The 25,825-nt window shown below is 37.4% G+C and overlaps 1 protein-coding gene across 5 annotated transcripts in view; it reads right to left on the bottom strand.

Annotated features, from left to right (window-relative positions):
* The window catches only part of TRPS1 (transcriptional repressor GATA binding 1), a 270,932-nt gene that overhangs the window by 217,678 nt on the left and 27,429 nt on the right, over positions 1-25,825 (bottom strand). For 2 of the 5 annotated variants that reach the window (XM_049854225.1, XM_049854226.1), the window contains exons 2-3: positions 5,427-5,584; positions 1,472-2,400 (exon numbers count right to left, since the gene is read on the bottom strand). In XM_049854225.1, the coding sequence (XP_049710182.1) occupies positions 1,472-2,400; positions 5,427-5,463 (966 nt within the window). In that variant the 5' untranslated portion in view covers positions 5,464-5,584. The remainder of the gene's footprint in view (positions 1-1,471; positions 2,401-5,426; positions 5,585-25,825) is intronic. The other 3 variants (XM_049854229.1, XM_049854228.1, XM_049854227.1) reach the window with 2 other exon arrangements.

The following is a 25,825-nucleotide window of genomic DNA, read 5'->3' as shown; positions in this document are numbered from 1 at the left end:
ACGTATTTTGCAGTTTTACAGCACAGTGTATCTGACATTAGACAGTGAAACGATCTTTAATAAGACAGAAGTTCAAAGCATGTAGCTTTCATGCATAATAACTACGCTGCCTTAATTTGGTGCTCCACAGAAATAATTTTATTTGTAGCAATCCACAAAGTAAGAGGAAATTTTCAGAGAGCTTTGCCAAAACGAAACTGGCTTTTTCAGGGTTCTTTTTTATATCTCCTTCAAAGTGGTAAGACTGCCATTCTGACATTTAAAAAAACTCGGAAATTCCTCTTCTGATTTTCCCTATAAGTGCTGCAAAAATACGTTCACTACCTGTTATTGACAACTCGTTTGCCTGTATTTCTGTATTAGCACTAGGTCAGTAGAGGGCTAAGACAAGTGTGCTGTAGCTGTTGAGTTGATAAAAATGACTGATATTTTAAGGGATTTAGGAAGCCAAATAAGTGTGATGTGATTTCATGAGTTCTCAGGTACTTCTTCTCATCTTTCCTAAAGAAGGTTAATGTCAAGCTTAATATGTTTTGAAATCCCCCTGGCCGAACAATACAATAAAAATCTACAGACTGTAACAGAAACTAATACACTTTCTCAGGATGACCATGAGTTTTGACTATACTAAAATGACTAAAATTAAACAAATATATTTCTTTAGACTCAATTCCACTTTTCATTCTATTGGAAATAGTAATAGGAATTTTTTTTTTTTTTTTACTTCACATATGCTGTGAACTAAAGACAGAAAAGTAGATCAAAAAGGTATGCCAGTTTTAATAAAAATCTAAATCTAAATTGTTACTAAATGCTTTAATAAATTATTACCATTTTCCTGAAATACCAAAAGAAATGCTTTATTAGCTTCCATTAAGGTCATTCTTGTGTCCCTAGTACTTACAATCACATGGATTTATTTTTAATCAATATACAATTCTATTTTCAAATTTCCATTTGCAATTAGTTTGTGTTTTCAGATGTATGTTTCTTCCACCTTCAACTGTGACCCATTTCTAGTCCAATTCAATGTCCAGCTGAGCATAAAATCAAATCCTAATCCAAGACATAGGAAAGACCCTTACTGAAGGAAATGCTTTATAATCTAAAATTAAAACAAGGCATGTATTATTATCATGAGGACCATAAAGATCAGTGCCATATTTGGAAGACTGTGGAAACATTAAGTTGCCCTGAAATATGTCCAGAAACACGAAGCATAACTAATTCTACGAAAGACTTTCTCCCAACCTAATAGAAATGTTGGGACTGTTTCCCATGATGACAGGTTAAAGCAACTCCAAAAACACATTTAAATGAAATTGATACGGAATGTGTCCATCTTTTCTGCTGGATCTAGCAGAATACCCTCCTAGAAATGGGAGCTTGGGTTTAACACAGAACATACGAACTCACGTTTCATTACTAATATCTTTTTCAATACAAAGAGATCACAATACAAAGCACAAACCTGTACATCATAGGTCCCATTTAGTAAAACAGGCCTTGAAGAGTTGATGTCCTGCAGCACACCAGAAAGTACAGAACGGTTGACCTTCTGGAAGTCTTTGGAATGGCTGAACTGCACCATGTTATGAAGGGCCAAGATTTTGCTGTCCAGCTCAGCATCCTGCCTGGTGCGGTTATGCAGTCCTAAGTGATACTTTCGGAAGTGCTTAATCAGATCTGTGGGGTCATTGCCATAGTAACCATACCCACAGATATTGCATTTAAAGTCCTGAAGCTCTGGAGACAGAGGTGCCGGGTCTGGGTTGTCACTCACCAGTAAGTCAGTTTTGGATTTATTTAGTCTTACACCCCCATCTGAAGGCACTTGTGGGTTTTTTGAGGCCACTGAAACTGGGCTTGAGCCTTGACAGTTGGCTTGACCACTCTGCGCTTGCCCTGTTTCCTCCGTAGCCTTTGGTGACATCTTATGATCTTCTTTTGTCTCCGAAGAATCCCCTGATGGGGTGCAGGCCATATCTTGAGGGTCATCTGTCTCCGCTCTTTGAGGAGATTTCAAGGGCTCACAGACTTCCCCAGCAGCTGGAGATGAGAAAGCCAACATATTTCTGTCTGTCACCTCATCATGCGGAAAGGAGGGAAGGTTTCCTCCCTTACTGGGGCTTTCATAATTGAAGCCAGCCTTCTCACTCAGGACTGAGCTTTTTAAGTCCTTCTTACTGCTAGAAGATGGATCCTGGACATGCAAGCTCTGTTCCTCCTTATTATTTAGTTCTGCAGCATCACTCTGATCCGTATTTTCTGACATCTGATCTGCAGAAAATTCTTTGTTCTTTCCAGATACCTTGCTTTCAGTACCTATAGGCTCCAGGGTCTGGCCCTCGCCTTCACTAGCAACGTTTCTCAGAGGGGGGTTCTTTTTCCGGACCATATCTGTACAAACACAAGGAAAAGGCAGACACAGGATTACTTGGTGAAAGTTACTGACATATAATCTAATCTAGAATATTTTACTTATTCTATTATTTTTCAATGTGCCAAATAAAGTACTCCTACTAAGAAAAAACCCATTTTAAATGTTGTAAAAAACTGAGACTAAAGCAGACAACTTACATTTAGAATTATTTTTATCACAAAGAGTGCCTCATTTTTATTTCAAAATGGTTTTAGGAATACTGATTATTACTACCTCCATCCCTCCTGTTAGCTATTTATTTTTTCATTCCTGCCAAATTATACTTTTTGCCCACTTTCTTTCTTCAGTTATAGTCAGTGACACCTATGTGTGTGTATACATACATATATACATTACTCATAGGCTTATTTATACATGCTATATATTATATATAATATGTACACATATGATATATATGTATATATAAACACCATAAACTAGAACTCAAAATTGTTACAATATGCAACCAGGATATAAATATACTTTCAACCAAAATATTCTCGTAGCCAAAAGACTGAAACAGCTTGTTACAAACAGAGTGAAAATGCCTCATTTCTTTCAGGAAATGGAGGATAACAAATTGACATCCCTGCCCTATTGACAAATTTCTTTAAGTCACCTTCAAAGTGTGACTGAAAGTTAGGAGGACTTAGTACACATCACAGTGACCAGGCTGGGTTTTACTTGAACTTTATCATCCAGCATGAGAGGGAAACACTCTTGAATTTTCAGGAAAAAACAGGTGAAAAGTACCTCCACCATCGGAATACACTGTAAGTTCACTAAATATTAGGTCAAACCATACAACATTGTCATTTTTTTAACTCAAAATGGTAAAATGTTGGCAATTTCCTATGATTTCACCTTCACAGGCCAGCTCAACTATGCCTTTCAGGTTAGTAGCATCAGTGACAGGGTCAAAATAAGAACCCTATGACAAATTTCTCTACTGGAGTGTAATGAGTCAGAAATCTAAAGATATAGAGAGATAAGAAAAAATCTGTGTCATGTCAATAAATGTATTAGCAAAGACTCCTAGGGACTGGTTTTCACGGCCTTTGTTCCTTAATTACCCAGGTGAAACACTGTCCTGTGCTGTATAACTCATTGCCCCAAATGTCTCCTGGAAACATCCACCTGTTACTGACTAATAAAACAAATCTTATTTACTAGGCAACTCTGCCGTGGGACAGATTTAACAGAGTTAGTTACACCACGATCAGCCAAAATGTTCTGAGGAAATCCAAATTAATAACACGTTTTAGTCATTTTCATCTATAATTTCTCACGAGTGCTGAGGAATCACACTGGCTCTGGATCTATGGGTGTACCTCTGCTTCTGAAAAGCCAGTTAAGCAAAATTTTTATAATGTGAATCACTGACCAAAAAAAATACTCCAGAGTATAAGGGATCGTTTACAAGGTGAAAATTCTCATTGGCTGAATACTGTCAAAAATATTGTATAGCTGCCTTTAAGAAGGTACACTGCTTTTTCTTACACACAAATACTATTATTAATCATATATCCATAGAATTTCGCTCTCAGTACAGCAACAAAAATATACACACTTATAAAACTTAGGTTTCAGTGACCCGTGAGGTAAGGCGAATTCAGGCTTAAAATTAACTAAGTTAGGTAACCATCATTTGAAAATAAAATACTGGTTAACTTTTTTTTTCTAATGTTTGCATTTCAATGTCTTAATTTGTTGATGTTGACTTTTTAGGAGATTTCTATCTCACTTCCAAAAGTGACTAAAGTAACCTGAGGAACTTGTAACAACATGTAGAAGACTGGAGAGCAATTTTATTGATAGTAAACAAAGGGAAAAAGAAAAAAGGGGAAGCTTAAGCGAGTTTCAGCAAAAAAAAATATTGTTTTAATATGTCCTACAGAAAAGGGCTTTCTGTCTTACGGAGTAACAGATATTCATATGTATATATAAAAATGGGATGTTTTGGTATCACAATTCTGTCTTTTCCTCCAGAATTTCCTGTTTGTTTTTTTCCCATATCACATAATATCTTTAGTAACTATTGCAGTATAATCTTCCTTAGACAAACGTTGAGTAACTATATCATTTTCTCCTTAGTGTAGAAAACCTAACAATAATTCACCAAGTGAATAAGGTTACACAAAAATTATAAAAATTCTATATGAGATGGTGGACCCCATGAACAAATGAGGAATGTATAATTCATTAAAATTATCCTTCCATTGAAGTGAAAAAAAAATGGTTATGGCCATATATTAATTAATGTCCATGGTATTAGAAAAATGGCAACATTGTCAACAGTAAGGGAACTAAGATAAAATACTTTAAAAATGGATAGATATAAATATATTAATCTTAGAATTAGTAAGTTATTTTCAGAACAAAGAAAAGTTTGTATCTTGCCAATCTGTTGTTATCCTCAAAAGATGTAATGGGTCACAGTTTAATAACTACTCAATCAGCATCTTTAATGACTGAAGAAAATGTGATATAATTAAATTATCATCTTTCCAAATTTGAGTTCCTTCTTCCACTTAAGAACAGACCTTTAGAACCCATATGAGTCATGGACTCCTTTTGCTGAATAGAGCCCTTAATAATATACATGACAAAGAATGCTAAAACTTCAAAAAAGCATCAGAAAGGTCATTTGGGCTTTATTTTTTGTTGGGGTGGGGGTAAGAGATGTTCTTTTTAGTTGCTTTATTAAAAAAAAACTGTGGTTAATTTAGTTGACTATACTTTGAAGTAGTTATAGAAAAAATAATTTTTTTACTAGAATTATACTGCCGTAATTTTTCAGAGTGACATATTATGTAAATATAAGCACATTTGCAATACTTCTAAGTGGAAGAAACTCCCCTAGCAAGTCATAAGTTAGATGCCATAAGACTATAGCCACCCTCAAGTTATTATCTCCAAGACAAATAACAGACTGCACTATGTTTTACTGTGTGCCAAGAGCTTTTCCAGTTAATATTTTCACTTGAAAAAATGGATCACATACTTGTAAAATCATACCCAGCATTGACTTCATAAGGCATGTGGCTTTACAGTGCTTTTTACAATTATTAATTCTTTTAGTCAACTAGCAGGAGGCTAATGCAATTGTCTTAGAAGACGCTTGGAAGACACAGAAGACATTTCGAGAGCTGATCTGTACATCTGCAAAACAAAGCAAAAAAAAAAATATTTCCTTCCTAAATGATGCAAACATACTTTAATGTATCGCCCCTAAAATACATCGGTACACTAGCACCATGAGCTGCTTTAAAAGACACTTGATAAAAGCACGAGCAGACCTTGAGCAAGGGCCTCTCCCTCCCCTGGGTTTTCACGAAGTAGCAGGAGGAACACGATATAAAAGACGGCAGGAGAAGGCATCACTCTGATGACAGACTGTGGTGCTGATGCAGTTATTTACCTCTAAAGTACCTCAACCCTAATGACTACAATACTTACCTACACTGGAAGGTGGGAGTGAGAAAGATCTCAGTTAATGAACATCAGTGATGGCTTTTATAGGGAAATTTTTAAATATTACATCAAGGAGCCTTAGTCATCAGCTTTGGCAACTCTGTTTTAAAGTTTATTATTCTGCTACATAGTAATATCCCTCATACAAACTACAAAAAAAAAAAAAAAAAGTCCAAAATGCCAGTTAAAGTAAGTCCACCGTAGGCAACTATTTTAGATAATGGAACCAAAAGTGATTTGAAGAAACAATCGAAGACGACCAAACATAGCAGTTGCTTAGGAGTCAATCCTGTCACCTGTGTGTCGCTGCAGAACTGGCCTCTATAGGATCTTCAGTGGCTGATTCCCCCCACCCCCAGAAGTCAGTCGCCAAGTCTTTCTTCCCAGGCTGCTCTGTGTGGACTCAAACAGCCAAGAACTTTAACCATTTGCCACCCAGGAATCCAAATGAGGGCTACAAGCTTAGAATTGCTGATTTCAGTCCTCTAATTGGGAAATGGAAACTCTGGTAGTGTAGTAGTTAATTGCTACAGTTACTAGCCAAAAGGTCAACAGTTCAAATCTACCAGGTGCTCCTTGGAAACTCTATGGGGCAGTTCTACCCTGGCCTATACAGTCGCTATCAGTCAGACCCGACTCCACGGCAATGGGTTTTGGTTAGTTGTGAAATACAAAACTGACCTCTGGGAGTAATAGTGACCATTCCCACTTTTACATCATCTTCCATTTATATAACCCATTTCCATAAAGTCTATTCCAACTCATAGCGACTCTACAGGACTGAGGAGAACTGTCCCATAGGGTTTCCAGGAAGCGGCTGGTGGCTAGCAGCAAAGCTCTTAACCACTGCAACACCAGGACTCCTTTTCCAACTGTATAAACATGTGCATATTCCTTCAACAGCCCGTGTAATGTGAATGCATTTTATCTGCCAAGATATTTAAGCAGGTTAAAATACATTTAGTTTTCCTAAAATACTCTATATGCATTAATTTTCATTACTGAGATGTAAGACATTCCATCTGCAAAAATCATGTATTTCTACTCTTAATTAATCAAATTTCCTTCTAAATTAAAGTTAAATCTAAAAGCCTTCTTTGCTCTTAGGAAAATTTATTGCTATAGAGGTAATACGATAGTATACTACTGTATTTCTGTGTTACAGTATCATTTAAAAGATTTATGTAATGGAAATAATCAGTTTAGAGCTTGATTCTGTTAACTACGTAATCTTACTAAAAGGCTTAAATATATATATATTTTAAATCTTCTGTAAAAGATGGTGACTCATGTTGTCATTAAAAGGAATCTGATTTTTCTAATATGACCTAGATATTATGAATTAGCCACTTAATGATTTAGTTTCATTTCATATTTATAAATAAAATAATTAATTCATTACATTTACATATATCACTTCGAATAACCTTGCAATAAGATAATCAAATGAATTATTCAACCATCAGCTACCACAGTAATTTAAAAAGAGAGTTCACATATCCATTCAATGCAGATGAGAATTAGGGTTTATTTTCTTTAGATGAGAAACTCCTTGAAGGTAAGGGATCTAAATTCTATGCTCTTTTAGTATCTAAACTATAAACAAAGTAAAGAGCCAAAAGTTTACCTAAGAAGAAAACCTAAAGAAGAATCAAGTAATCTTGAGTCCCAGATTCTGGATCTGATTCAAATCTCATGTCGATGAGATCAAGAGCAAGTTCTTTCACTTGCCCGGTCCTCTGTCCTCACAGGTACAAGGAGAGAATTAGAATAAATGATTTCTATACTACCCCACCTCTGTGACTCTACAACGGTTCTGGTTAATGGTTCAGGCACTTTCCTAAAGTGCCATAAAAGTTGGAAAAACCTTTATCCAACTTCACTGAAAGACTATAAAATATTAAACCATTAACAAGCAAAACCAAAAAATCCAGTGGCATCGAGTCGATCCCGACTCATAGCGACCCTATAGGACAGAGGAGAACTGCCCCGTAGAGTTTCCAAGGAGCGCCTGGTGGATTCGAACTGCTGACCCTTTGGTTAGCAGCCATAGCACTTAACCACTATGCCACCAGGGTTTCCTTAACAAGTAGGGGTGGCCTAAATCACTGATGCCTACTATTCACTTAGTTTTCCATTTCCCCAACATTCATTTGGAAACCCTGGTGGTGTAGTGGTTAAGAGCTACGGCTGCTAACCGAAAGGCTGGCAGTTCGAATTCACCAGGCGCTCCTTGGAAACCCTGAGGCGCAGTTCTACTCTGTCCTATATGGTCACTATGAGTCGAAATTGACTTTATGGAGTTGTTTTTTTTTTTTTAGTTTTAACATTCATTTATTCATTAAATGTATATCTGCCATCAACTATGTGCCAAACACAGCAAGCAAGATGACTTTACTTTTACTCTTTGTCATTAATTTGAAGGGAGAGGAAAGAAATTTTTAAAAAGCAAAAAAAAATTATAAGGAAGTCCTCTTTCTCAAAAAAAAACTTGTATGCATAGACATAAATGTGTGTGTGTGTGTGTGTGTGTGTGTGTGTGTGTAAACCCTTGTGGCATAGTGGTTAAGAGCTACAGCTGTTAACCAAAAAGTCAGCAGTTCAAATCCACCAGGCGCTCCTTGGAAAACCTACGGGGCAGTCCTACCCTGTCCTATAGGGTGGCTATGAGTCAGAACTGACTCGACGGCAACAGGTTTTTTTTTTTTTTTTTTGGTATGTGTATGGGTATCTTTGATAAATAAATATATATATATATATATCATATATATACTCTGAACAAGACTGTAAAAAATGGGGGGTGGTCCAAGATTGTGTAATTTGACCTCAGTCTTAAATCCTGCTGAGTATGATTTTTATTATAAGGAGCAGTTCTTATTTTCACAATATATAATACCAGGTAACTTTTTCTTACTGTTTTTTCAGATAATAAAACTTTTAAGTGTTTGAAATCAAAGCTTAGCACAAAAAGAAAAGTCATGATAGTCTTCTCTTTAATGAAGTTTTTTTTTTTTCCATTCTTGTTTATATCACTGGCCTAGGAGTACTAAGTTATTAATTACACATTTCATGTAGCTTTTATTAAAAAAAAAAAAATTAAAAGAAAAAAAGAATAGTAAATTGTTTCTTTTGATCAAAAGTCCCCCACAAAGAATTTAAAGAATTAAGCAAGTGATAGGAAAATAAAAGGGAGGTCAAGTCTTGGGCCTATAGCAAACTAGATAGCTTCCATATGAACGACATATAAAGAACATATGTGTTTGCTCACTGGTTTAGGAGAAAAAAAAAATCACTTGAATCCTGTCTACTCCATATATACAGATCAAAATCAGATTGCTTAAGTGAACTATAAAATGCAAGGAAACACTGTTTATCCAATTCACAAACCCAGGAATTACTGAAGGAGTTTAAATGTTTTCTGTTTCTTCAGATTCCAGGGCAATACTTCAATGGTAGATTGGTTTTTTTGTAAACTGCTTCGAACTTCATAAACCCAATGTCAGATCCTGTTCTTTGCTATCCTTTTCTATTTAATTTACTCTCTAAATTGATTGTTCCTGAATCTTTAAAGGTATTTTGGACATCTTAAATCCTGTTGAGATTTAAATGTCATCACCTTCAAACAACTCCCATCAAATAAATCTCTCATTAATTCATATCAAATTAATCCAAAATGATCGCTTCTATTAGCATATGCTTCAGAGCACCAAGTCCTTTAACAGTCATCTGGACACTGGGACTAAACTTCGAGTTAACTCAAGGCTCTCTCTCAGATAAAACGCACACTATTTAGATATCCCATTACAAAGAGTTTTGATGCCAGCCCAAATGCATTTTATTAGGCTTTTACTTCACCTTGCTATATTCACCATATTTTAAATATCTCATTTCAAGTGTACTAAAAATAGTGCTTTTTTTTTTCAAATGTACTAGTCAAGGTAAAAGTAGACAGTCTTGTAAGTAATAATGTCATATTAACCAAAATGAATTCTTCATATATCCCACAAGCATGTTAGAGAAAGGCTTTCATTAACTATTTTATTTTTATAAGAGACTTACAAAACTTATTTTTTTGCTTTTAATGACTTTATGCTAAGAAGTCTAAATGAAAGAATAGAATATATCCAAAAAAAAAAAAAAAGAAAACACACCTATTTTCACTAAATGGGACAACTAGAATAGAGCAAGTATACAACATGGATTATCAAAAGGAAAAAAAAAAAAACAAACTCACTGCCGTCGAGTCAATTCCAACTCATAGCAACCCTCTAGGACAGAGTAGAACTACCCCCCATAGAGTTTCCAAGGAGCACCTGGAGGATTCGAACTGCTGACCCTTTGGTTAGCAGCCGTTGCACTTAACCACTAAGTCACCAGGGCTTCCAAAAGGAAAAAAGGATTATTTTTCCTTTCCTAACAGGTGAGAGGCAAATGTATTAAAAACTGATTTGAATAAGATCACAATTTCACTAAGCAAATTAAGAAATATTACCATTCATTTCCCCACATGGATGTAGGTTTTCCTCTCATAGGAAAAAAAAAAAAAATTTTTTTAAATAATCTACAATGACAAATGCTGATTCAAACAAGCCCATCTGACTTTGCATTTGCACATGGGCCAGGCTCAATTTCATTGTTAAACTCAGAATATTTCAACCAATCCCTGGGCAAAGAGCCAAACATAGCACTTAAGTTCAAAAAGAGTAGCTCATGGAAAAGTATAAATGCATCTATTTATCATGATGGTTATGATGCGAATTGACATTTTATTTGTATGTTAATTAGGTTTCCACTGATAATAAAAATAATCTCCAGGGCTATGCTTTGTAGGAATGTCTTTGATTTTCTTCCCAGCATTTGCTGAAAAACATCTCTGTACATTAAATGCATCCCTGGATGGTATAAACAGTTCACACTCTAGGCTGTTAACCAAAAGGTTGGTGGTTCAAGTCCACCCAGAGGCACCTCAGAAGAAAGGTCTGGCTATTTACTTCCAAAGAAGCATTCAGTGAAAATCCTGTGGATGGGGCAAATTATTCAAGAAGCAAGTTAAACGTGGGCTTACAAGTGCTTATTCACTAATCTATAGTGAACGATTTCACATTTTTTCACCACATCAAAGATTCTGCTTCAAGGTATGGCTGGCATCTGTCTCCCTCCCAACCCCACAGCACCTTCACTGAGAATCAAAGCCTCTTTTTAAATTTACAATCCCCGACGGGCAGATGACTCAGTAAACAAGGTAAGCACGGCCTTACTAGTGCTTACTTCCTAATCTGTAGCGAACAATTTCACATGGGTTTCACTTTGATATGGTTCGGTGAAACCCATGTGAATATTGTTCACTACAGGTTAATAAACAGGCACGTTTACGTGGCTTATTGGCTAATCCGCCCCTACCTATGGGGCACTGTTCTATTCTGACACACATGGGGTCGCCATAAGTCGAAATCAACTCAATGGCAACTGGCGATTGTAATTTTTATGTACTGATGTTGCTTTGCCTGTTTTCCAAGCTGTTATTCAATAAAAAAGGAAATCTCAACTCTTAACTCAATCCGCCAATATAACTCTCAGCAGTCCCATAAGAAATTCGTATCATTCACCACAAATCCTTTGGAAAATTCAAGCACAGAAACAATATAATAAATCTAACGTATGTATATCATGAAGGTAATATATTTCATAAGAATGGTCACAGTCCTCACAGCACTGGTAAGCTGAGTCTATTAGGCAAGGTTTTTGTTAGGTTTTATTTTATTTATTTTCTAAGAATGCCAAACTGGACACAAGATTAAAACAAATGTTGTAAAAGCATTCGAGAACTTAGACTGGTAATGTACTATATTAAATAGTCAAAGGGAGGGAAGTAAGTTTGCACCATCGCAGGCAACAGCTCTTCCTCATAAAACTGGGAACTAACTCACAAACCACTGCGCTCATCCCTGAAGCACAGAAGAACCAAAACCAACCAAGTTGCTTTCAAGTCAATTCCAACACTCATCTGAGAACAAATGGCCTGATGAGCAACCATTGTGGGGAGAGGGCTGTCCAACAGGTAGAACTCTAATACCACCATGAAAACCAAAAACCAAACCAAACGTGCTGCCATCAGGTCGATTCTGACTCATAGCAACCCTAAAGGACAAAGCAGAACTGTCCCATAGGGTTTCCAAGGAACAGCTGGTGGATTTGAACTGCCGACCTTTTGGTTAGCTGCCAAGCTCTTACTTAACCCCTGTGCCACCAGAGCTCTAAGGCCACCATGAGGAATCAGCAAATGAATACATTCAAGTAAGAACATTTAGACGTAAGATCGGAGCATCAATATACATAAATTCCACGAAGGCAGAAATCTTTGTTCTGTATATAGTTTTAAAAATCCATTGAAATTAATTAAGCTGTACTGATAAATGTTTTTTCTGCACAGAATATACACTAATGATATGAAATCTGGTAATATAAAACCAGGACCCCTGGTGGTGTAGTGCTTAAAGCAATCGATTGCTAACCAAAAGGTCAGTGGTTCAAAACCACCAGCAGCTCCACGGAAGAAAGATATAGGCAGTTTGTTCTTGTAGAGATTTATAGCCTTGGAGACCCTACAGGGTCAGTATGAGTCGGAATCAACTTGTTGGCAGTGGGGTTTTGGGGGGGCGGTATTTAGTGTTTACTGAATTTAACCAGTTTAGCATCATTCTTCTGTCTTATAAAAAACAAATTCTACACACACAGAGATTGGGATTTTCTCTTTTGTTAACAGTACACTGAAATTTTTCAAAGAAAATGCCTCTTTTTAAAAAATTTGTACTTAAAAGCAACTTCTGACAGTAGAATAGGTTTAAAAAAAAACAAAAACTTTTTGTTTCAGTCTCCTAGGATGAGAAACATTTTACACATGGAAAGAGAAAAAGTATACCTAGAATCCCTTCATAATTTGGGGAGGCACTAAACTTGAAAGCTTCAACTAAAATAACGTTTTTGGTTCGTTTGTTTGTTTGCTTTTTTGGCAAAACCATTAATTCAGAACCTTCTGCCTATGCTCACCGCAAGTTTAGCTAAGCCCTGTCTGGGATTTTACTGTGGTGATTGTTTAAACACAGATGATAAGAAAGTCCAAGATTTTTCTCAATGTTCTCTCGTGCTCTTAGCCTCAAGATTAAAAAAAAAAAAAAAAGTAAGGCGCTTCCATGGTCAAATTCAGTTTAGTGGAAACTGTATACTTTATACCCCCTTGTCAGATATCCACAAAGTATATTAGGGATTAAGTCTCTGAGAAGTCCTAGGCATGGGAGAGGGGGGAGTCAATTCAATTTGGATTGGAATTTCCCAATCTTATTTGGCTTCATGTCACATAATGCCACTTACCCAATAAAACTAATGTTCTGCTGAGCACAGAGGGAGATGGTGCACTAGAGGGTGCTTTTCAAGGAAGAGATATAACCAAGATTTTAAAGCAAATGCAATATTTTTAAAGGAAACAGTATTCCTTCATTAACTTGGCAGGAAAAATTAAGATACTTTGATCCAAAGTGGAACCTTTTAAAAGGCTTATTTTTGTTTTTGTTTTTTTTTCCTAGCAGAGTTATCAACATTAAAAGAAGATCAGGAAGTATTATCGTGAAAGATTTAGAATCAACATTTTTAAAGAATGTATAATGGCGCAGGATTGCGACCACGATAGAACTTCAGTGAAAAAAGGTAGGAGATAAAAATCAATGTACAATATAATCACCAAACTCAAAAAACCCGTTGCCGTCGAGTCGATTTCGACTCAGCGATGCTACAGGACAGAGTAGAACTGCCCCATACGGTTTCCAAGGAGCGCCTGGTGGATTTGAACTGCCAACCTTTTGGTTAGCAGCCGTAGCTCTTAACCACTATGCAACCAGGGTTTCCAGTATGATAACAGCTCTTCAAATTATACATACATAAACATTTATGGGTATAAACCCAATGTTATCTCTGGGTTAAATAGTTTAGGGAGATATCACAGTATAAAGAAACGCCACCTTTTGTTCAGTTATTACTTCTAATGCTGCCCACCACGGTCACCACTCGAAACACTTCTACCTAATCCAGTGCCATCGAGTCGATTCTGACTCATAGCAATCCTACATGACAGAGCAGAATCGCCCCACAGAGTTTCCAAGGAGTACCTGGCGGATTCAAACTGCCAACCCTTTAGTTAGCAGCCATAGCAGTTAACCACTACGCCACCAGGGTTTCCCACTACCACCCAGTATATTAAATTTGTCTCATCCCTTTAAAATAACTTAAAATTTTATCTGATTAAAATAAAGTCTGTATTTTTACAAAAAAAAAAAAATTTAATGAAGTCTGGAACCAAAAGACGGCAAGAAGTTAATTAAAATGTTTAATGAAATATGGTGCGTGAAAAGATATTAGAAAGACCTAGGACTGCACCGACGGATCTACAGTTCACTTAGTAGTTCTCAAACGCCTGCATCTATTATCTGAGAGAATATGTCTAGCCCACGTGCTTCTCCTTGGTTATTAATAAGTCCTATTTCCTCCAATTCCCTCAGTCTCTGCCTCCAGATTCATCTTTAATCATAATGAAGGATAAAAGGTCAATACCTGGGACCAAAGTCAGTACACATATGGCACTGCAGAAGAAAGGCCTGGTGACCTGCTTCACTAAGATTAAAAAAAAAGGCAAGCCAAACTCATTGCAGTCAAGTCACTTTCGATTCATAGTGATCCTATGGGACAGAGCAGAATTGTTTCCAAGGCTGTAATCTTTATGGCAGCAGAATGCCACGTCTTTCTCCCGTGGAGCAGCTGGTGTGTTCAAGCCACTGACCTTTCAGTTAGCAGCCGAGGGCTTAACCATTGTGCCACTATGGCTCCTTTCGGTAAGTTGATAACCACTGAAACCCCTATGGAGCACACTTCTCCTTTGAAACACATGGGGTCACCATAAGTTGGAATCAACTCAATGGCCATGAGTTTGGATTTTTATTTTTTATTATTATTTGTTTTAATGTGGACCTAGATTACCATTGTCCCCCACTGTGGCATTGTTTACAAACTTAATGTCAGTCTGACTCATGTTTCTGCAATGCAGAAAGAGAGAGATTAATGTACACAGAATGGATTCCATTATCTCCCCTTTGCAGGTCCCCAGGCACTAGCTTTATAGGATTTGAGGTGGTGTGCGTGAAGTGTGTGCGTGCGTGAGTGTGTGTGTGTATGTTACTGCCTTCGCCACTACCTCAAAGATTAAAGCAAGGGGTTAAAAGTAATCAATACAATAAAAATAGGCTAGGTAGATTACAAAGTAAATTTAAAACAGAGAATTAATTTTAAATTAATTTTAAACGCAAAGCCAGATATGGAAATGAGGTCAGAGTGAGATCCAATTCTGAGAGGACCACAGGCCCAGATCACTCCGGGGCCCAACAGCTACTACTTTGCATATTCACATATGAGGAAAAGAATAGTGACTGGATGTGTACACGTGAGGCTGCAGAGCTTATGTTAAGGCAGGAATTAGCTCGTTTGTTAAATAAATATTTTACAGTGGTAATCTAGTCAATCTTCACTTTCAACTTCAATATAAACTTTATCTAAACACACACACACATAACCACACCCCTTTAGAAAAGATGTTTCACTATTTGAGTCCAAATTAGTAATTTCTTTTCTCAGTTTTGTTGTGGACACCTGTCATAACAGAGTTATATATATATACACACACATATATGCACACATATGTGTGTGTGTGTATACATAAAATTCTAGATTCTGGGTGTTTTACAAATAAAAAAAAAATAGCTCCTTTAAAATCTAATTGAATGTTGAAAGAAACCAAATATCATAACTAGACTTTTTTTAGACCCCCAGTCTTGAAGGTGATATATATTCTAACCTTAATTAGTTAGCAGCAAAAATGTACTGACTGTACTATAAGCCAGGCACTGTGCCAAGAGTACACTATCTCATTTGGTGTTAATGTTGGTTTACAATCCTTTGAGGAAGGTACTATTATTGCCCAAATTTTATAGATGAAGCAACTAAGGTTTGACGAAGACCTAGCACGTGGAAGAGTTCAATCTGAAGGAGTCCATAGCAATGTTAGACTACTTTGGTTTTCCATAACATTTCTCATAAACTCTCTAGTGTTCTTATGAATGAGTAACATTTCAGCAATGCATATATAAATACAAAAGTGTCAACATTTTATGAAACTTAGAAGAGAACACAAGATGTATGAGACACCATTCACAAAGATTGCCATCAATCAAACTTAACTGATTCTATCCTTGTGTCAACTGAAACAAACATACAGTCTTCCCAACATTTTCATGGACTACTAGGACATCCTAGCTTTTGTATTAGCCTCACAATACCTAGCACACCAGTAAGCTCTCAGACGGATTCACAAGTAAGTCTTCCCGAAATTATCAACGCTACAAAGCCCTCCACAATTCCTTCAGACAAAAAGTCTCCTCCACTATCACCTGTGGCATTTTCCGTGTATCTCTTTGTGCACCTGCCACACCTTGTCCTAATTTTGTGTTTATGTTTCAGGCTACCCCCGCTAGAATGTGAAGTCTCCCAGGTCAGACGGATCATTATGAACTTTATTAATTACATTTGAAAATATCAATATATATTTATTCATATATGTGAATATATTCATCAAAACACCGATATGTAATAATTAAATATATAATTACCTAGGAAATTCCATGGGGCAGTTCTACTGTGTTATATAGGGTTGCTGGTGATGCAGTGGTTAAGTGCAACGGCTGCCAACCTGAAGGTCAGCAGTTCAAATCCACCAGGTGCTCCCTGGAAACTCTATGGAACAGTTTCTACTCTGTCCTACAGGGTTGCTATGAGTCGAAATCGACTTGACAGCACTGGGTTTGGTTTTTTTTTTTTTTTTGGTTATACTATGATTCAGAATCAACTCAACAGCACTCAACAACAAACAAGTGTATGTGTGTATCAGTGATTCTTTATCTTTTTTCAGGTGCAACACAACTCAAGCCAGAAGACAGTTCACATCATTAACAACGACAAACTATGGGAGTGATTATTAGAGGGAATTGTAGTAGCATACTGGGGAAAGGGACACATAAGGTTTTAAAAAGCTGCGTGATATCGACATGGCCCACGCTACCGAGAGGGTAGGCACTCACAAAAATTCTTACTAGATGAATCGACGTTAGCACACTTAGAGATTTCTGCATATTCCTTATCTTCTCAAGGAAGGCCTGAATCTCTGGATGTTAATTAGATACAGTAGAGCAAAAGCTAAAATAAAGCTATACCTGTCTCCTCTGCACGCCAACAAACCAAATCAGGGCACACAGGGATCCAAGCGTTAAGTTATGTCTTTACAGGCATACCTCGCTTTGTTGTGCTTCACTGATACTGCGTTTTGTACAACATGAAAGTTTGTGGCAACCCTCTGTCCAGTAAATCTATAAAAAAAACTAAAAAGTTTTTTTTTTTTTTTTTTTAATCTATAGGTGCCATTTTTCCAAGAGTATATGCTCACTTTGTGTCTTTTGTGTCACATTTTGGTAATTCTTACATTATCTCTAACTTTTTCATTATTATTATATCTGTTATGATGATCTGTGATCAGTGATCTTTGATGTTAGTTACTATTGTAATTGTTTTGGGGCGCCAAGAACAGTGCCCATATAAAAGAGCAAATTTAACCAATAAATATTGTGGATGTCCTAACTGCTCTACGGGACATTTCCCTACCTCCTTCCTTCTCCTCAGGCCTCCCTATTCCCTGAGACAATATTAAAATTAGGCCAATTAATAACCCTACAATGGCCTCTAAGTGTTCAAGTGAAAGGAAGAGTCCCACGTCTTTCACTTTAAATCAAAAGCTAGAAACAATTAAGCTTAGTGAGGAAGGCATGTGGAAAGCTGAGACAGGCCAAAAGCTAGATCTCTCGTGCCCAATAGTTAGCCAAGTTATGAACGCAAAGGTAAAGTTCTTGAAGGAAATTAGAAGTTACTGCTCCAGTGAACATACGAATGAGAAGGAAGTGAAACAGCCTTTCTGCTGATATGGAGAAAGCTTTAGTGGTCTGGATAGAAGATCAAACCAGTCACAGCATTCCTTTAAGCCAAAACCTAAGCAAGAGCAACTGTCTTCAACTCTATTAAGATCGAGAGTGGTGAGGAAGCTTCAGGTGGAAAGTTTGAAGCTAGCAGAGGTTGGTTCATGAGGTTTAAGGAAAGAAGCCATTTTCATAACATAAAAGAGCAAGGTGAAGCAGCTAGAGCTGATGTAGAGGCTGCAGCAAGTTCTCCAGAAGATCTAGCTGAGATCCTTGATGAAGGCGGCTACACTGAACAACAGATTTTCAACTCAGATGAAACAGCCTTATATTGGAAGAAGATGCCATCTAGGACTTTCAAAGCTAGAGAGGAGAAGTCAATGCCTGGCTTCAAAGGACAGGCTGACTCTCTTCTTAGGGGCTAATGCAGCTGGTGACTTTAAGTTGAAGCCAACGCTGATTTACCTTTTTGAAAATCCTAAGACCCTTAAGAATTACACTGAATCTACTCTGCCTGTGCTCTATAAATGTAAAAACAAAGCCTGGATGACAGCACATCTGTTTACAACATGGTTTACTGAACATTTTAAGCTCACAGTTGAGACTTACTGTCTAGAAAAAGATTCCTTTCAAAATATTACTGCTCACTGACAATGCACCTGGACACCCAAGAGCTCTGATGCAGATATACAAGGAGGTTAATGTTGTTTTTCATGCCTGCTAACACAACAGCCATTCTGCAGGCCATGGATTAAGGAGTAATTTTGATTTTCAAGTCTTACTTTTAAGAAATACATTTCATAAGGCTATAGCTGCCATAGACAGTGATTCCTCTGATGGATCTGGGCAAAGTAAATTGAAAACCTTCTGGAAAGGATTCACCATTCTAGATGCTATTGAGTACATTCATGATTCACAGGAGGGGGTCAAAATACCAACATTAACAGGAGTCTGGAAGAAATTTATTCCAACCCTCATGGATGACTTGTGTGTGTTCTGGCTGCTCCACTGACTGGACGTTTCCCTATCTCTTTCCTTCTCAACCCTCATGGAAGACTTCAATGGAGGAAGTAACTGCAGATGTGGTGGAAATCGCTTCAGAACTAGAATTAAAGAAGGGAAATGAAGATTTGACTGAACTGCTGCAATTTCATGATAAAACTCTAACAAATGGGAAGTTGCTTCTTATGGATAAGCAAAGAAAATAGTTTCTTGAGATGAAATCTACTCCTAGTGAAGACACTGTAAACACTGTTGAAATGACAACAAGGAATTTAGAATATTACATAAACTCAGTTGAAAACACAGTGGCACCGTTTGAGAGGATTGATTTCAATTTTGAAAAAAGTTCTATTGTGGCTAAAATGCTATCAAACACCACTGGATGCTACAGAGAAATCTTTCATGAAACGAAGAGTCAATCAATGCAGCAACCTTTGCTGTTGTCATATTTTAAGAAATTATCACAGTCACCCCAACTTTCAGCAACCACAACCCTGATCAGTCAGCAGCCATCAACACCAAGGCAAGATCACCCACCAGCAAAAAGATAAAGACTCACTGAAGGCTCAGATGATGGTTAGTACTTTTTAGCGATAAAGTATTTTTTAATCAGGGTATGTATATTATTTTTTAGACATAATGCTATTATTGCACACTTAATAAAAAAAAATTTTTAATAGACTATGGTATAGTGTAAAAATAACTTTTACATGCACTGGGAAACCAAAATATTCGTGTTACTTGCTTTATTGTGATATTTACTTTATTGTGGCGGTCTGGAACTGAACTCACAACATCTCTGAGGTTGCCTGTGTTTAAGCTGAAACAAATAAAATATCATAGCTCTAGGGCCACGGTCTAGATCTAAATACACAGGTAGTGAAAAAAAGCTCTTAAATCCATTTTTTTAAATTGTGAATCACAGCTATGTTGGTTTGATGTGAGTTCTACAACTGCTGACTACAATACAAATGTACATCAACAATACAACAAAAAAATAAGTTGTGGCATAGGACTACACAATATAATACATGGTCATACAATGGAATAATATGCTGCAATAAAAATGAACTACAAACAACAATGTGGATGAATCTCACACACACAAAAAAGTTAAGTGTGAGATGCCATACACAAAAGGATGCATATTTTAATTCATACAAATGAAAGTATTTTAATGTACGTAAAGTTCAAAAACAAGCAAAAAACTATCTAAAGTATTACCAGTCAGGAGAATGATTAATTAATTCTGGGAGGAGAGATGGGGACAGAGAATGGGAAGGGGCATAAGAGGGCTCCAGGGCACTAGTAATGTTCCATTTCTTGACATGAGCGGTAGTTACACGTGTATCTCTTTTATAATAATTCATTGAGCTACACTCCTTTCACGTAGAAAGTTAAAGTGTGTGTGTGCGCGCGCACATGTGCACGTATTGTGAGTGTATGATTTTTCAATGGAAGAGTAGTTCCTCTGTAGAGAACAGGGCGTACTACACCTGAGAAGAAACATTTCAGCTGCTGCAATGCAACGGAAAGGAACACTGCCATTGGCTAATCAAACTGAGCTGCAGGGCACAACCAGTCTGGATGTGTCAAAGCAGGCATCAAAGCAGTAGAAGAGAGGAGAAAAGAGGGCTTAAGAGAAAAGAAAATAAAGAGTTCTAGACAAAAGGGACTTGAAAGGGAGGAAGGTTTGAAAAGAGAGATCAGAGGCAAAAATAAGAACAGGAAGCAACAGACGCACTAACGGGGAAAAGATAATCAGAGACAAGTAACAGGAGAGAGGAAGGATGGGTCTTTTATTTGGTCATTGTCGTTTCAAGGGGCACAGCAAAGGCACATTATCCATAGTTATTAAGTATCATTATGAAACACTGCATTAATAATTATGGCACAGAGACAAGTGGAAGAGAACTGATAGCTGTCGAGTACCTACTATGTACCAGCCATCTGTTTACTGGCTTATGTCATTTACTCATTTAATCCTCACCACATACCTGCAGGAGCCCTGGTGGTACAGTGTTTAAGAGCTCAGCTACTAACCAAAATGCTGGCAGTTCGAATTCACTGGCCATTCCCTGAAAACCCTAAGGGGCAGTTCTACTTTGTCCTATAGGGTCTTCATGAGTTTGGAATTGACCTGACATCAGTGGGCTTGGATTTTTGTTTTTGTTTTTTGTTTGACATACCTTCAAGTATCTATTAGTCATACTTTATAAATGAGAAAACTGGAACTCAAAAGGGTTTAAAGTAACCAACTTACCTTAGAGGACTAGATGGAGTGGATGAAAAACAGCCAATGAAACAACACTGTGGCTTTTCAGAGACATCACAATACTTCATAAGGTTGAATAAATGTTCTGCTTAAAGGAAGTATGGCAGATTCTACCTTCATCTAATGTAGCTTCCTTAAATCTATGTAGTGAGGTAAACCAAAGTTTCCCACCTCAGAAACAGAATAATGATGGTTTTGCATGAAAGAGGTAAGTTACTAGGTAAAATCCTATCAGTTTTAAGCTTCCCACTTGTTTGCCAAACGCACAGTATTAATGGTTTAATAAACCACTCTTGCCCATCCAGTTGAAGAGTAAAGTCTCAAATAAACATTGGATGTCATATGCTTTCTACTCATGGACAAGTATTTCTCATACTTTTAGAACTTCCTATTAATTCATTCATACAATAGGTATTTATGGAGTATAATATGTATATAGCAATGTGCCAGATACCAATGAGAAAAGAAAATTTAAGAAAAAAATCATTGCTTTCCAAGAGGCTTGCTGTCTTTGTCAAAGAAACAAGGTTCACCATAGACATCTTAGTAACAATACAGGGTAAAATATGGTTTAGCGCTAATATGAGTGGTATCCGAACAATAAATGCCCTAGAAGAAAAACAGTGCATACTAAATATTTGCTATTATTTTATGAGTATTATCATTATTTCTATTATTTATTTCTTAATAAAAGAGTACAATGTGGTCAATAGAATGGGAAATGATTAAGGGAGATCAGAGTAGAGATATACCTGAAGAAGAAATAAGAATTATACACCTATGGGGGAGAGGAAAAAGCTTCCCAAAGACAGGAATAAAAGAAACAAAGGTTTCTACCCAATATAAACACACGTTCAAGGGGCAGTGCAGGATCTGGGTTACGAAAACAGATGGTTCATGTGGAAGATGTGTTGCAAAGGTTAGTGAGATAGAGCCTTGAACCCCAGTTGATGAGGCTGGACCACTTGAGGTTTCTAAATCAAAGAGATTAGGAAAGCTAAACTAGAGGTGGTATGAAGAGTTCCATGAAGGGAGAAAGGTAAAAAATAAACAAAAGTTAGATATTTCAAAAAATAATATTAAGTTGAGTGAACATTTTAAAAGCTTGTCACAAAGGCAAAAGTTGAGCTAACCTATTGACTTACATACTACTTGAAACCCACCTCTTCATTCCTGTTGACTGCCTGCCTATACTTCATCTTTTATCTTAGCCCTGTTTATTCTGAATCATTCTAACCCTTATGTTCTTAGACCTGCAGCATTTTATGAAGAGTTCCAAAGTAACTTAAAAGCGCTGAAGCAGCCCTTCCAAAATGAACAGGGATCTTTTCAGTCCACTGGAAGCTCACTCAGAAATTGGTCAAAAACGTAGTGATGATCCACCTAGTACATTCAGATTCATGTAAGTCGGCAGTTAAAATAATGACCAGGACCTCAACACAGCACACCTCTTTGTTTTAAGCCAGTTTCATAAAGTCTGGCATTTGGCAGACCTCAGATTTAGGTACTAAAACTTCACCTGAAATTCCATTTTATAGCAATGCTCCCTGGTAACTATTCAAGTCTCCCTCCCAGTTGTTTCCCATCCAGATGGAATTTGTTTTTGAACTAGAAGCACTCCAAAGTCAGGTCACTTTTAAACAGGGGTTAGTCCATTCAAAAAGGATTGCTCTAAGGCTCTGCAGTACAGCGCCTGAAGTCACGAGCACAAGTAAAACACGTTAACTTGTGTGTTTTGTTAGGGCTATGAAGGTACCTTTAGGCACAAGCCAACACAGACTTTTTAGCCAAAAAAAATGTAACATTGTTCTCAAATTTGGGGTAATAGGTCTCTCAAAAAAATGTGGGCAGAGAGCTCCTTGTACTTACAAAAGCAACTCCTGGCAAGATTGCCTCTTTTCCAAGGTTGGGCAGAATAAATACAGGGAGAAATGCACACACTCACATTCACACCACGCACACACTCTATGGACTATGGAAGCATGTAAAACAAAATCAGTAGCGGTTTTTGCCAGGTTTGTATCCTCTTCTTTGTGCTTGTCTGTATTTTCCTATAATATATATGTTGTGATGGTTAAGATTGTGAGTTAACTTGGCTGGGCCATGATTCTTAGGTTTATATGTGATCACCTCCATGATGGATCTGCTGTGAGTAGCCAGTCAGTTGAAAGGGAGCTTCCTTGGGCATGTAGCCTGCATCCAAATACAAGTGAATGTTCTGACTTTTGTCCTGTCCGCATCCTGCAGCTGCCTCTGACCTCTGGTTCTTGGGACTTGAGCTAGCAGCTTACCTGCCAATCTTGGGTTCACCAGCTCCTGTAACTACATGAAGCAGGAGAAGCCTTGCCGTCTTACCTGCTGATCTTGGGACTTGTTGACCTTCACAGCCGGTGAGCAAGAGCGCTGCTCTCCAACCCGCGGATCTTGGATTCACCAGCCCCTGCAACTATGTGAATCAGGAGAAGCCTCTATCCTGATTCATGGACTTGAGACTTTTCAGCCTCTACAATCGCACAAGCTGTTTCCTTGATATAAATCCCTGTGTATATATATTTATACATTTTACTGGTTTTGTTTTTCTAGAGAGCCCAGCCTAAGACATTCCTTTTCTCTTAAGCTAACCAGGTCTTATAGGTTTGCTACCAAGAACCCTGGCTGATAAATAACTGAAGACAGGCCCAACCTGCTTTCTTGCTTTATGTCTCATTTCTCCTGGGCACAACTCTGGTTTTGATAGGCTGTGGAAAGTAGGACGAAGAAGCCTGTGGGTAGAGAAGGAAGGCTGTCTTTCTGTACCAGTAATACGGGTTTTCAAGAAAGGACAACTTTCCTTCCCACTCCCACCTCTGACCTCCTACCAAAGTATTGTCTCTTAGGAACTGCGGGACAGAAATGGCTGTCATTTTCCCACTGAAATTTCCACTTCCTTTTTTGAGGATGAGAGAAGGAGATTTTATTTGATGTTTCCATTGAATTAGAGCATGTCATTAATAGCGAATAATTTTGCTATTGAAGATTGCTTAGAAATATTAACCCCACTCTTGGTACCAAATTCTGTCTTAGTCATCTACTGCTGCTATAACAGAAATACCACAAGTGGATGGCTTTAACAAAGAGAAATTTATTTTCTCATAGTCTAGTAGGCTAAAAGCCCAAATTCAGGGCATCAGCTCCAAGGGAAGGCTTTCTCTCTGCTGGCTCTGGAGAAAGATCCTTGTCATCAATCTTCCCCTGGACTAGGAGCTTCTCCCCGCTGGAATCCCAGGTCCAAAGGACGTACTCTGCTCCTCACACTGCTTTCTTGGTGGTAGGAGGTCTCCCACTCTCTGTTTGCTTCCCTTTGCTTTTATCTCTTGTAAGATAAAAGGTGGTGCACGCCACACGCCATGGAAACTCCCTTTACATTGGGGATCAGGGATGTGACCTGAGCAAGAGTGTTACATCCCAACCTAATCCTCTTTAACCACAGGCAGAGATTATGATTTATAACATGTAGGAAAATCACAAAATGGAGGACAACCACACAAAACTAGGAATCATGGCCTAACCAAGTTGACACATATTTTGGGGGGACACAATTCAATCCATGACATATGTATAACTTGAATACTTTACAAAGTTATTTTCTACAGGGAATAAAATAGAAGAGGATATAAATTAAGATAATATATGCTGGAATAGACTGTAAAAGACAATGTGCTCTAATTGTTAATATACTTCTCACTCTTCCGCCATTAGACTGTAAACTCCTAGAGGGCAGCATACAGCACACAGAGTAGGACCTCAATATATGCTGAATGAAGAATGATATCCAGATACCTGTATCCACTGGGAGGCAACAGGTACATCTTGCACAGCTAAATTCACAATCGTTATATGATTAAAGAAAAGAAAACAGCCAAACATTTTCACGTAGAAATAGAAAAGCAAACTTCACTGGGCACCTCTTTTCGTTTAAACATTTTTTTTTTAAGTCATTGATCTTTCTGCTTTAAATCAAAGTTTCTCTTAAACAGTTTGTATACTAAAAATACTGTGTAAATCAAGTGGTGGCAGCAGAATGGCGTTTGCCTATGTTACTTAATGAAGTAAGCACATAATACAAGAGCATTGTCTTAACAAACTAACCTATTGCCGTCAATTCCAACTCATAACAACCCTACAGGATGGAGATGAACTGCCCCACGGGGTTTCTAAGGCTATAATCTTTACAGAAGGAGACAGCCACATCTTTCTCCCATGGAGCAACTGGTGGGTTAAAACCACCAACCTTTGGTTTAGAAACGGAGTGCACTTAACCCCTGCACCACCAAGGCTGCTTTTTAACAAACTAGGAGTCCTTAACATCCTAAAGCACCCAATATTGGCAGGAGTAACATATAAGCCTCCTTTGGTGACTTTAAAGACATTAAAAAAAAAAAACCCAGTGCCATTAAAAAAAAAAAACTGCTTAATTCCACAGTTGGCTTCCAGGGACTGTCTTGAGCAAATGGAAGGTGGGGGAAAAAAAAAAAACTCTTTGAACATAATCGATTTGCATCTAATTTAATTATCAACTTTCTAATTACTTTCACTGGCAAAAATTCTTTAGGA

This window comes from Elephas maximus, chromosome 15 (genome assembly GCF_024166365.1).
Source record: "Elephas maximus indicus isolate mEleMax1 chromosome 15, mEleMax1 primary haplotype, whole genome shotgun sequence".
NCBI lineage: Eukaryota > Metazoa > Chordata > Mammalia > Proboscidea > Elephantidae > Elephas > Elephas maximus.
The sequence above is the reverse complement of the archived record's forward strand: the minus strand, read 5'-3'. Positions and strand labels throughout refer to the sequence as shown.